The sequence below is a fragment of the Hippopotamus amphibius genome, chromosome 9 (assembly GCF_030028045.1).
Source record: "Hippopotamus amphibius kiboko isolate mHipAmp2 chromosome 9, mHipAmp2.hap2, whole genome shotgun sequence".
Lineage (NCBI taxonomy): Eukaryota > Metazoa > Chordata > Mammalia > Artiodactyla > Hippopotamidae > Hippopotamus > Hippopotamus amphibius.
Genome location: NC_080194.1, coordinates 113,845,865 through 113,859,282, shown reverse-complemented (window position 1 = coordinate 113,859,282; position 13,418 = coordinate 113,845,865). Strand labels below are relative to the sequence as shown.

The following is a 13,418-nucleotide window of genomic DNA, read 5'->3' as shown; positions in this document are numbered from 1 at the left end:
CACACTGATATCGCCTACACACACCGCAACTCAGCCCACACCGCAAGTCCTCCAAGTACACTCAGCCAAGGTCAAAACTGAAGGCCCACAACCCCAGCAGGTGGGGCTGTTTCCCAAGGAACAAAGACTCTGGTTCTGGCAGGGTGGACTCCAAGGGTCTCCCAGCCCTGGGAAGTCTTCATCCACTTTTTATAGCAAGGCTGGAAGCATAGAGATTGCACCAAAAACCCTTCTGCAGCCTTGGTCCCTATTTGGGAGGCCCCTGCCAACTAGGGGTGACCCTGACGGCCCGAAACTTCCCTAAAGCCTCCTTCTCACTAAATCTTGTTTAAGAGCTCTAAGTGGTCCAGCCCCTGCCATAGAAACAGGTCATGGGGTGGGAAGTTGGGAAGCTTTGGAGTGTGGCTTTCTTCTGAGCAGGTCTCTGCACTGGAGGAAGTCCTAATCCAAATATTCTGGGTGCCCTCTGGCTCCTGGGACACAGTCGGCCCTTAATAAATGCCAAATAATAATAATAGCTAATGTTCGCGTGCCTGCTGCACCACTGTCATGTGCTTTACATCTCATTTAAGACTCATTAAGGTAGCTATCATTATCATCCCTATTTTACAGACCAAGAAACTGCAGCACAGAGAGCTTGAGTCACACGGCCAGAAAGGGGTGGAGCTGGGATTCAAACACAGATAGTCTGATACCAGAGCACGGGGCTGGAGTTAGTACACCTCTGTTCCTCATCTTCCCCCAAGACCTCCCTGGGTAGCAGAGCTCACAGAAATAGCTCCAGCCTCTGGCCCCTGAATCTCAGGACTTGCCACGGTCCTTCATTCACTCCTCCTTCCCCTGAGTTTCCTGATCTTTGCCACCCCCTGGCTGGGTACCAGGGGCACAGAGAAGACCCAGACATGGAGTCATCCTCAAGAGGGCAGGATGTTTTCACCAGGAGTGACATGTTCAAATGCTTCAGGCCCAGGCAGGAAATCTACATGAATGAAGCAGATTGGGTAAAAGGCAATAGGGAATCGTGGGGACTTTGGCAATATGGAAAATTTATGTTAACTGAAGGATAAGGTCGGGGTGTGAAACCTGAGCTAGATCTGAGATATTTTTTATTTTATTTTATTTTATTTTTGCCACATGGACTGTGACCAAGATGGAAGCTCAAGGAAATGCTGAAAGTTCATTTCTCACCCCCCACACTCCAAACATACACTATGCAAATTTAACAAGAAGGATCGCTTTCTTTTTCTGAATAGATACCTGAGCTCCAAAGCAGGATAGAATCTTCCCTGGTGCTAGAAATAATGAAGGAAATCATTGAGAGGGCAGCGCATGGGAATGCTGTGATCCCTGGGATTAGAGTTTTAACGCCCCCATGGGGACAGAGGTCAAGGCTGAGGCCCCAGGAACAGCAGAGCACTGAAGCTAAGCCCCCTGCGCAAAGCTGGGAGCTGAGAAAGAACTGTCTCTTCTGGGCACAGAAGACAGAGGGGGAAAAAAAGCCATCCACCGTCCTTGGGATACAGTTTGGAAAAAGTCACCGCAGGAAATCAGAATCCCCAGAGTCACCAGAGTATGGGCTTGGATTCAGACCAAACCTCTAGGGCAAAAGCTTGCTCTGAATAAAATGATCAGAAACCTGTGTAGCCTGTAAGACTGCGACGGAAGCCAAAGCAAGCTGGCTCCAGGAGATGTGAGTGGGGCCCAGGGAACTCAGGGGACTCCTGCAGGTGAAACACAAAGAAGTCAAAAGAACTCTTCCATGGTGACACCCGCCATGGGAGCATTCACCCCACTGTACAGATGGTGATAATCACCTCCTCCCTACTTTATAACTGGGAACACTGAGGGTCATTGAGCTTGAAGTGGCCTAAAGTCAATTAGCAATTGAAGTATTTAAATTCTCTGTGCCTCAGTCTTCTCAGCTCTAAGGTGATAATAATTTTGGCGTACCTTCCTCATAGGATTGTCATAAAGATAAAATGGGATGCTGCTTGGAAAGCATTTATTAGAACAATACCTGGCACATCATAATAGCGTTAATACAGTTAAAGTAAGTTTTAAAGGTTTAGAGATAAAGAAGGAATAGAGTCTCAAAAACACAGGACGTTATGAAGAAAAAACTGGAGCATTAAGGAAAGGAATTCTAGAAATAAAGACGTAGGTACTGGAAAAGTCTAGGCAGTCTTACAGAGAGAACACTGACACTTCTGGGGTAGGAGAGGGACTAGGTTTCAGATGCCAGTCCTGGGTTTCAGAAGAGCACTGGAGCTGGGGAGGCCAGGCAGAAGACACCAAGACTGTCAGTGACTGAGTCCACCTTTGCCTGAGACAGGCGGGAATTCGGGTGTGGTAGAGCTTGCTACATAATGGTTTCAGGGCCTGGAGACTTTTAGCTCTGAAGTCTTTGTGTTTGTGGTTTACATCATAAGCAGTTTATCAGGTAGTAGACACAGTGGCTAGAACAGCAGCCAGATTTCTGGATTCATCTCTCTGAAGTGCTAGTTGTGTGACCTGGCCTCTCTAACCCTTGGTTTTCGATCTACAAAACTGCACCTAGGAAGGGAGAGTGTCAAGGATGATATAGGCTCTGGAACCAGACTGCCAGAGTTCAAGTCCTGGCCCCAACATTTACTAACCAGGCAAGGCTTGGGCATGGAATTTAGGGTCTCTGCCACAGTCTCCTCATCGATGAAGTAGAGTCGTTTGTGACGATAAAATGAGCTAATGTATACAAACATACATACACTTAAAACATACATAAAATACTTGGATACAATCCTGGCACATAAGAGGTGACTGGAAAGATTAAGTGCCTGCATTAATATTAGAACATAGTAGATGCTCAATAAATGGCAGTGATGACTGCCAATTCCTGGCTTGCTTCCTCTTCACTGGGCGCCCAGCATACAACTGCTGAGTGAACAATGACTGGAGGACTGTATGGTGGGAATGGCAGGCAAGTGAGGGAGAGGAGTGCAGGCCAAGCCACAGGTGGGAAAAGACCCTGTGGTCCCCAAGATGCAGCTCTCCATCCTCTGCTGGATTCAAGAGGGGACGGGAGTACACCCATCCTCACCTTCCCTTCCCCTCCCACACAAGGGCACTATGTCACAGGATTGGAAGAGCTCACTGAGTTTATTTGGGGAGTGCAAAGGGGGCCGAAGTTTCACTTGTACACACATACACACAGACACAGGCATCCCGAGGAACATCGCTCCAGAGGCTGATGCTGATGGGGCCCAGATTTCAGAGTCGGGTGTGGATCTCAGGGGCCTGAGGAGGCCCAGGCTATGCAGAAGAAATGGTGATGGGGAGGGGTCCAGGAGCCAGTACCCCACTTCCAACCGTACTCATCTCCCTCCTTCTTTCCCATCCTTGGAGGGCAGTTCCCAGCTCACCTGAAGGAAATCACCTAGTGCTCCAGCTGCCCATGTGGCCCCCTCCTCCCCACGCTGGTTCTGGTCCATCGGGATTATCCATGTTCTCATAAGAGTCTGCATCTGCTCAGGACCGGGAAGGAGTAAGAATAAGTAGAGCTGGAAGTCGGCTGGGAGGAAGGAAGTCTCAGAGAACAACAGGAAACCGCAGGAGAAGCACCCACCTTCCTCATGATTGGGACCAGACTGGGTTCGAACGAAGCGGAGCTGGGGGGCTGCATACAGGATCCCTCTCATATCCTCATAGGACTGGGACCCTGCTTGGGCAGGGGACGGAGAGTTGGAGGCCTGGGAGCCATGCTGGGGGCTTAGGGAAGGGAAGTGCAGCCTAAGATATGGAGGGAGTCTTGGGGGCAGAGGAAGGTGGAAGGCTTGAGCAGTATCGTGCTGGGAAGCAGTGCCAGGCTTAACATCAGGTTCTCGGCCCTTGTTCGTCATAGGGTTTGATCGCGTGTGGGTCAGATCACGGTCACAGTCAGAGAAGAAGTCAAGAACAGAATTGGAAGGAGTCAAAGTCAGAGTTGTGAGGAGGTTGTAGAGAGAGCTCAGGTCCAAGCTGAGGTCTGAAATGGAGCTGAGGTGAGCTGGAGGTCAAAGACCAGGCCGGAACTGGATTGAGGTTGGGGCTGATGTTGATGGTGAGGGATGCGGTGAACACTGGGGGTCAGGGTGGGCACCGGGGTCAGTGTTGAGGTTGAAGTTAGGAGTCAGATCTAAGGTCAGGATTGGGCTTGGGTTTGGGGTCAGAGCCAAGGTCAAGGCTGGGCTTGACATCAGAGCCGAGTCCACATCAACCCAATCTCGGCAAGCCAGGTCCCAAGCACTTCTCACCGAGGGAGGCTGCCTCCCTGCTGGGGTCCCAGGCTGACCCATGGGGGCTCAGGAAGTCTGCAGAAGGAAGAGGGAAGTCACTCCTGGTCTTGGGGTCACACACACCATCCTCCCCCACCCCCCACAGGAATGGGACCACCTTGACACACACCTGTTGTCCGGGCAACCGGCTGGGCCAGTTCTTCATCCTCATTCTCGTAAGACTCAGCTGCTGCAGAAAACAGAGAACTCCAGGGACCACTCCTGCCCTGTAGGGAATCCACAGCCCTGTGGGTTCTCCCAAGTCTATGAGGCCCCACGAGGACCCCAGATTACCATTAGAGAAGGAGTCTTCATCCTCAGGACCCAAGACCCCTTCCTCAGGGTTCTCATAGCCGCTGCCATCTGGTGGAGAAGGAGGGGGACCCAGTGAGGGCCCACCACCCACCGCCCGCCACCGAGAAGGTGAGGATGGGGGAGGGCAGTCTCACCCTGGGAGACGTGGTCCCGCCCAAGGCTGGAGTCATTCTCGTAGAACTCGGAGCCCTCCTCACTGTCCGGCTCCTCATAGGCCTCCCCTTCCTCTTCTTCTGGGCCTGGGGTTTGGAGATGGGGGCGGGAACCGGGTCAGGGGCCCCCTCCTCCAGGCCCCAGGCCACTAGTCCTGCCGCAGACCACTCCAACACCTCCCACGTGAGTAACCACCCCCCTCAATCACCAGTTCCTGGCGGTTTCCGGGACCCCGCGGCTCTTGCCTCCTGGACATCGCTGCGCGGGTTTCCGTAGGAAGGCAAGGAGGCTCCCAGGCCCGCAGCCCACCGCAGCGCGCGTCCTGGCGGGTGAGAGGAGATGGGGGCCGTCAGGGCTACGGGCAGAGATGCTTCAGGCCCTACTGGAGGACTCCGGGTCTCGGTACCCAGCCTTGAGCCAGCGGGGCGGGATCTAAATGTAGAGGCGTGGCCTCAAGTCTCGGGTGAGGTTCTACAGTCAGAACCGGACTGCAGGTCCCGAGTCCTGGGGGCGGGGATATGAGTGGGGCTGCGGGCCTTGGTCCTGGGGGTGGGGCTCAAGTCTGGGCGGGACTCCGCACCAGGGGGCGGGATCTTTTCTGAAGGCGGAGCTCCGAGCTCGGGAAGCTTGGAGCTCAGGGGTCTGGTGGGATGAGGAAGATGGGTGGGGCTCTAGCTCTGGGTCAGGGACGTGGCAGGTGCCTCCTACCCGTGCCAGAGTGGGGCATGGAGAGGGAGAGCACGTTCCCGTATTGGTTCTGGGCCCCGTTTCCCGGGGGAGGCGTCACTTTGAAGAACCTGGCGGAAGAAGGGGAGTTGCACGGTGAGGCCGGGACTGGAGGGGACACTCAAGATTCAGGCTAGACCCTCAGAGGTGAAAATATGGTCGCTTATTAGCACCTCTGTCCTGGCACAACCTACAGAGGGGTCTGCGATCACTTCACAGAGGAGGTAGCTTTCGTGCTGGGCTTTGAAAGTTGGGCAGTATTTCAACCATAGAGATGGAGAAAAGACCCCCTGAGCAGAGGAAACAGTAAGTGCAAAGCATAATGTAAAAGTGCAGGAGGGCGAGCCTGGAGGGCTCTGGCATCATTACCTTCTCGTGGGATCTGTCATTCGCTTTCTTTTCCTCCTTAGGATCAGGGCTGGTGGGAGTTAAGGGGAACGATCAGAGAAGGGATTCAAGAATGAGGATTTGGGGGAGGTCACTTGGAGGAGATGGGAGTTCAGATTCCAAAGAGCTTGGGGGACTTCCCTGGTGGCTCAGTGATTAAGAATCCGCCTGCCAATGCAGGAGACGCGGGTTTGATCCCTGGTCCGGGAAGATCCCACTAAGCCTGTGCACCACAACTACTGAGCCTGCACTCTAGAGCTTGTGAGCCACAACTACTGAAGCCCACGCACTTAGAGCCCATGCTCCACAACATGAGAAGCCACCACCACAAAAGAGTAGGCCCGCTCGCGGAGACTAGAGAAAGCCCGTGCAGCAACAAAGACCCAACGCAGCCAATAAATTAATTAATTAATAAGTTAATTAATTAATTAAAAACACAGAAAGCTCGGGTAGTTTGCGGGGGAGGGGGTAGAAACGGAGTGGGGACAGGATTCTGAGGTCTGTGGGGGAGGTGTGCAAGGAGAAAAAGATGATTGTCAGACTGGCCAGTGTGGGCTCGCCTGAGGAAGGAAGGGTAAGTTTGGGAAGACCAGCTGGGGGACGTGACTCACCTCTTCGGAGATGAAGAAAGCCCACCAGGGAACCCAGGCAGAAGATCATGTAAACTAAAGTCACAACAGGGACTTTCCAGCCACCAGTCTCCAGCAGCCAGTGCTGTACTGCTAGGGGGAAGGAGCTATGAGATGAAGACCTCGGGCTGGCATCTTGCTTTCCAGCCTCAAGACCTCAAAGGGCCATAAGTCTGGGGGGGCCGGGGCAAGACACAGATCCCCAACGTCCCAAGCTACGAGGAGGGCTCTCCTCCCTCCCTCTGAGGCCCCGGAGCCTGGCACAGGGCCTGGAGCGGCATCTATTAAGCAAACATGAACAAACTATGATACAGTCAGACGCAATGTTAGGATTAAGGGGAGCATAACGATCAGCTTCCTGCTGCAGTTAAGGACAGCCATGGTCCACGTGAAGGGCAGAGTCGAGTTCACAAGGTTAGAGGTGAGATGAGGTGATGTGCCGAGGTCAAGTTTGGAGGGAAAGTTCAGGTGGAATTTGAGAACTCTGGTTGCAGTAGCATGGTAGGATTGAATGAAGGGAGACAGAATGGGCAGAACATTATGACCAATTTGATGGATGGATGAGGAAAGGGAAGGATGCCCAGGTTCCAGGCTTGGGCACCTGGGCAGCTGGTATTATCCTTTACTTACACAGGGCCACCTAGAAGACTATGCTTGGGAAAGATGTCAAGTTAGATTTTGTATGTGTTGAGCCTGCAGTGTCCATGGGACATGAAATGGCAATTCCAGGAGTTGGCTGGGTGTGGGGTGTATGGAATTGAGAAACCAGAGCATGGTCACCTAAGGAGTCATGGGAGTAAAGAGGTCAAACAGGAAGAGTGTGTAGACAAGGATGAGAGAGTGTAGACGGGGATAAGAAGAGGGTTCAGGGCTCCAACAGTGTGGAATGAGGGAAGAAGGAAGCCTCTTCCAAAGTTGATGGGAAGGAACAACCAGTGGTAAGAGACCCAGAAAAGTAGTGCCTTGGAAGCAAGGGAGGAAAAAGTTGGGGTCCGTGTTCAGTGTAGAGGTTGGGGTTTGGGATGAGGCTAGAACTAGCCCTCAGGCCGGGGAACCAAGGTTGCCTGGCTTCCAGTTCTTCCCAGTAGCCCCACTCAGATGCCCCACAGTTGGGAGAAACTCTACCTGACTGGGCGGTGACCTTCAGCTGCATCTGGGTGGTCATGTTGCCATGGTTACAATGATAGATGCCAGCATCTTGAGCTGTGGTCTCAGGCAGCAACAGAACAGCCTTTCCCCCGAGGGTGCCCATGACCCACATCTCTCTGAGCTGGGCATCCTCACTTAGGTTTAGGCTCATCAATTTGATGGCAGGCTTCTTGGGATGCACATGGATCCAGGAGATGGGGCTTCTGACCAATGAGGTACGGGATGCCCCACAGGACAGCGAGAGTGTGGAGCCAGGGGCCACAGTGAGGTCTGGGGCAGGGAGAACCAGTGTAATCCTTGGGGTCTCCTCCCCCGCAGACCATCCAGTTCCCAGTTCCCATCCTCCCACTTCCTGGCATGTCCCCAGCACCTTACCGTGGTTGTTGCTCTGGTTCAAAGTGCCGTTAGGTGGGGCACAGGCAAGGTCTTTGTGTAAGATCTCAGGGCGGTTCTTGCCCCACACATAGAGCTTGGACCTCATGGGGTGACCAGAAGAGGGCTTATGGCCCTCTGAGGACTTGTTCCCCAGGCCACAGCTTGGGTCATTTAGGTCTGAAGCATTCCACCGGAACAGTTCTCCTGGGAAGATACCCAGAACCAGATACAGAGACATCTAGGAGAGGCAGAGAAATACAGAGACCCAGAAAGGCAGAGGCAAAGACCCAGAGAAAGAGACAGAAATGGCAACTCAGAGAGAAGAGTGAAAGACAGATACAGAGTAGCACAGCGCTGACGTCATGAAGCCACAGTTTTTAGAGGCCACCTAAAACTGGCTCCCAGCTTGCCCCTTGGACCCTCCAGCCCCTCCCTCCAGATCCGTTTCAGCTGCTGGACCCCCTCCATCTACGGTGGGCCTCCCTCTTCTCATCCAGCCCTCCCTGCCCCAGCCCGGACCTCACCGCTGCCCTTCACGCTGACCGACCAGCCAGACTGCCAGGCTTGCTCAGAAGGGGGGCCTGGGTGGCACAGGTAGAAGCCTCCCATCTGGTCGGAGACATTGAAGATGAACAGCAGGGTTCCCTGGGGCTCCTTCAGGGTGCCCAGGGGCCCTACATGGATGCCCAGGCCTGGTAACCCTAGGCTCAGCTCTAAGAAGGGTGTCGGTTGGGAGTCCCGAAACCAGGTCAGTTTCTCAGAGGGACCATCTGAGGGACCGAGGCACGGCAGCACAGCGTTGCCTCCCTCTGTGGAGAGAGAGAGGGATGGGGTGGGGAGAGAGGAGCCCCTAGCCCCCTTCACTCCTCACACTGGGTTATAAACCCAGTGACCCCACCAGCTGGGAGTGGATAAGGCCTCAGAGTCCTTCCAATCCTCCCCTGAATTTTACAAATAACAAAATGGAGGCTCAGAGAGGGTAAGTGACTCGGCCAAGGGCACCCAGCCGGAACCCAAGTTTCCAGCCCTTCCATCCATCTCTGCCCTCCGGACATACCTTTAGCCTCCACTAGGTGTGGTTCTTGGGGTCTGCCTCCCTCGGGGGTAAGGAAGAAGAGGAAAAAGAGGAGGAGAGGAGGTGGCATGGTGGCCAGACTCCTCGGGGCACCCAGCTTGGCCGCGCGGGGGATGCTGGGGCAGGCGGGGACCTGGTGGGCACTGAACCATGAGCGTCTGTGGGGGCGGGCGGGCAGTCCCCCTGGAGAGGAAGGGGTGGTCACGCCTCAGGCCCTTTCTCCATGTACCCCTCCAGAACCGCAAAACTCACCTCCTCCCTGCTACCCTATTTTATTTTCATCCCAGCGCTTACCACCATGTGAAATGATCTTATTTGCGTGTCTCCTTTCTTGATCGCTTTCTGTTTCCCCAGTTAGAAAGCCCCTTGTGGCAGAGACTTTGTCCTGTTCATGACTGTACACATAGTGCCCGGAACAAGGCTTGGCAGCTTGTAGTGGAGGCGCCCAAGGAATATTTGTCAAGTGAGTGGGTCCTGGCTCCCTCCTGCTTCCTCTCCTCCCTCTTTCAACCTCAGGCTCTCAGTTCATTTCCCTTCACACACACCCCCTTCATTCATTCAACCAACATCTCTTGGGCCTTCTTCCACCTCCATACAACCCGCCCATCACACACACGATGGGAACTGGCAGATCTGAGTTTGAATCCTTCACCTCTGCCACTTGGCTAAACGTCATCATCTTTCTAAGCCTTAGTTTCTTGCTCCGTAAACTGGGGATAATAATACTACTCTCAAAATATTGTTTGTGGAGATTAAACGGGATGATATACATAAGGCAGTTATAGCCCAGCACAGCACATAGCAAGCCCTCTCCGTTCGTGAGAGACAGGGTCCATTAATAGCTAAGGGTTCAAGCCATTCTGCCACGGGGGCTCCTTTGCAGCAGTCCTGAGAAATGACTGATGGCTAATGCCCCTTTGTCTCCCAGTTCTTCCCCAGGAAGTCACTGCTTCAGTTATGGAAGGAACCCATTTAGAAGTGGGAAAATTGAGCACCCCCCGACCCCGGCCACCAAGGGCAGGGTGTTGCCTGAGATCACACATTGGGCTGGTGGTACAATTGGACACTAGAACCCAGGAGTCCTGACTCTTAAACCTTTTGCCACACACCCCTCCATCTCTCTCTCTCTCTCTCTCTCTCTCTCGCTCTCTCTTCCCACCCCACCCCGCCCCACCCACTGCATGTGAATCTTTGTGTCTGTCACTGCAGCAGTCACATAGGGAAAAGGGCTAGGGACCCAGGAGACCTGCTTTCTCAGTCGCTGGTTCCCAGGCCCGTCTCATTGGGCTGTGGCTTCCTGTTTGCCTTAGGCAAACCCCAGGGGACCCTCCAGCTGGTAGGGCCCCCACTTCCCTTTGGTCAGGTTGGGGTGGCTGGGCGGGGGGTGAGAGAATGGAGCAGGTGAGGGGACAGGACCCCATCTGCCTTTCATTCAACAGAATCTCTCTAATCCCTTCACTAGCTTCCCAGCTGCCTCAGAGGCAGAATCTTCTTGCTAGAGCACGTCAGCCCCCTGCTTAGAACATTCCAGCGACTATCTGCCTAAAATAGACATTCCAAACCATGGCCTCCAAAGGCCTGAGTGAGGCTGCCCGTGACTGCATTTCCTACCTCAGCCCTCCGCCACTCTGCCCCTGACTCAGGGCCTTTGCACTTACTGCTCTTCTTCCTGGATCTACACTCGTCTCTTCGCTCCATTGGCTCCTTTCCATCGCTCAAGTCTCAGTTCAAACGTTACTTCCTCAGAGAGGCCTTCCCCGACACCCCAGGTACTTTTAATCTCACACACCTGTTTTATTTCCTTCCCAGCATTTGCCCCAATCCCAAAGTCTGCTTGTTTATTTTTTAGTCTTCTCACTGGCCTCCTGACCTAAATTATTCACTCCGCTACAACAGGGGTCTTTTCTGCCTGGTTCACTGGCATCCAGTAGGTGCTCATAAATGTTTACTGTACAAAGGAAGGAAGTTAGTTATGGTTACCAAAGGGGAAAGGAAGGGGGGGATAAATTAGGAGTATGTGATTAACAGACACAAACTACTAGACATAAAATAGATAAGCAACAAGGACTTACTGTATAACACAGGAAACTAAATTCAATAATCTTGTAATAAGCTATAAGGGGAAAGAATCTGAAATATATATATACATATTTATATCTGAAATATATACATATATATGTATATGTACACATATATATATATAACTGAATCACTTTGTCGTACACCTGAAACTAACACAATATTGTAAATCAACTATAAAAAAAAAAAAACATAAAAAGGGAAGGAAGTTAGGAAGAGTGACACAAAACTTTCTTTTCTCTCTCCCCCATGTACTCAGTCACCAAAGCTAGTCCACTTCCTATCCTCAATACGTCTAGAATCAATCTTCTCCTATTTTGGACTCTTCTCTTCTCAACCAGAACCATTTCAACAGCTTCTTTTGTGGGCTCTCTGTCCTCTATCTCTTTTACTTCCCATCCACATTTCTCACAGAGTTTCCTTGGAATTAGCCATGTCCTTCCCCTGCTCAACAGCCTTCAGTGACTCCCAGGGTCTCATATTAAAATCCAAGCCTGATAGTTGACTGGAGCCTTATTTACAGGCATCATATCATGCCCTTCCCAAGAAACCCTGCCACATATACAGGGAGTCTAGACTTTATTCTTTTTTTAAAAAATTAATTAATTAATTTGCTGCATTTGGTCTTCGTTGCTGCCCGTGGGCTTGCTCTAGTTGCGGAGAGCAGGGCCTACGCTTCGGTGCGATGCACAGGCTTCTCATTATTGTGGCTTCTCTTGTTGCAGAGCACAGGCTCTAGATGAGCATGCTTCAGTAGTTGTGGCACATAGGCTCAATAGTTGTGGCTTGTGGGTTCTAGAGCACAGGCTCAGTAGTGGCACACGGGTTTAGATGCTCCATGGCATGTGGGATCTTCCTGGGCCAGGGATCCAACCTGTGTCTCCTGCATTGGCAGGAGGATTCTTTTTAGATTTTATTTATTTATTTATTTATTTATTTTTTGGCTGCGTTGGATCTTCTTTGCTGCACACAGGTTTTCTCTAGTTGTGGCAAGCGGGGGCTACTCTTCATTGCGGTGCGTGGGCTTCTCAGTGTGGTGGCTTCTCTTGTTGTGGAGCACGGACTCTAGGCACACGAGCTTCAGTAGTTGTGGCTCGCGGACTCTAGAGCACAGACTCAGCAGTTGTGGCACACAGACTTAGTTGTTCCTTGGCATGTGAGATCTTCCCAGCCAGGGATCGAACCCATGTCCCCTGCATTGGCAGGTGGATTGTCAACCACTGTGCCACATGGGAAGCCCTAGACTTTATTCTGAGGGCAAGAAGCTCTTGGGGATTTATAATCCAGGAGTTAACCTGGTCAGATTTGCATTTTCTAAATCTTCCCCAGGCTGCAGTGGGGTGGGGGAGGGGACGGGGTTGGAGAGAGGCCAGAGAGATCAGTAAGGGAAATGTCCATTCATTCATTCACCAAATATTTATTTACTAACTGTTCATTTGCTGGGCACTGTGCTAGGTGCTGGGAAAATAACAGGGGACAAGAAAGACAAGTTCCTAATCTCATGGAGCTCTGATTCAAGTCTTGGGGCCACAGAAGGCTAAAGGGGGACAGGAGATAAACAAATTAACCAATAAACAATTTCAGATGGTGAAGTCTCTAACGTGATCTAATGGTGGACAGGTGATAGAGGTGACTCCTTTAGACAGGGTGGTCAAGGAAGTCTTCACTGAGGAGGTGACTTCTGAGTCAAGACCTGGGGTGGGGAAAAGCTTGGTGTGTTCAAGTAAGGTCGTTTAGTTTTGCAAGAAACTGTCATATCCTTTTCCACAGTGGCTATACTGTTTTACATTTCCATCAGGAATACATGAAAAACTCAGTTACTCCATCTATTCACCAGCATTTGGTATTATCACTCTTTTTCAATTTTAGCTGTCCTGGTAGGTGCACAAATAGGAAATCTGCACTCCCCTAATGGCTAATGATGTCAAATATCTTTTTTTCATGCACATATTTGCCATCTGTGACATCAATGAAATGTCTATTTCTGTCCTTTGCCCATTTTCAAATTGGATTGAATCAGATTTTAAGCCAGGATGAGACATCTGTTTTACAAAGATCCACTCTAATTGCTTTGAGAATTAACTATAGGGGCCAACTGGCGACACAGGGGGAGCAGGAGGCAGCGTGGAAGTTCAGGAGAGAGATGAGGAGCACTGGGGCTAAGTGTCAGCGCTGAAGATGAAGAAAAAAGGACCCATTCTGGAATATTTAGTCTTTTGGAGGTAGAGCTTACAGGAGGAC

General features: G+C 51.7%; 1 protein-coding gene across 1 annotated transcript; it reads right to left on the bottom strand.

The window, feature by feature from the left end:
- Positions 1 to 2,060: 2,060 nt before the first annotated feature.
- Positions 2,061 to 9,191, bottom strand: CD19 (CD19 molecule). Its single transcript, XM_057749892.1, has 15 exons — positions 9,081 to 9,191; positions 8,548 to 8,832; positions 8,024 to 8,227; positions 7,625 to 7,918; positions 6,482 to 6,589; positions 5,853 to 5,901; positions 5,466 to 5,554; positions 4,966 to 5,079; positions 4,739 to 4,843; positions 4,584 to 4,652; positions 4,420 to 4,476; positions 4,269 to 4,325; positions 3,602 to 3,694; positions 3,399 to 3,500; positions 2,061 to 3,288 (listed from the first exon to the last, which is right to left on the bottom strand). Exons 1-14 carry the CDS (start codon positions 9,166 to 9,168, stop codon positions 3,409 to 3,411), a joined length of 1,704 nt encoding a protein of 567 aa, XP_057605875.1. The 5' UTR covers positions 9,169 to 9,191; the 3' UTR covers positions 2,061 to 3,288; positions 3,399 to 3,408.
- Between the last annotated feature and the right edge of the window lie 4,227 nt (positions 9,192 to 13,418).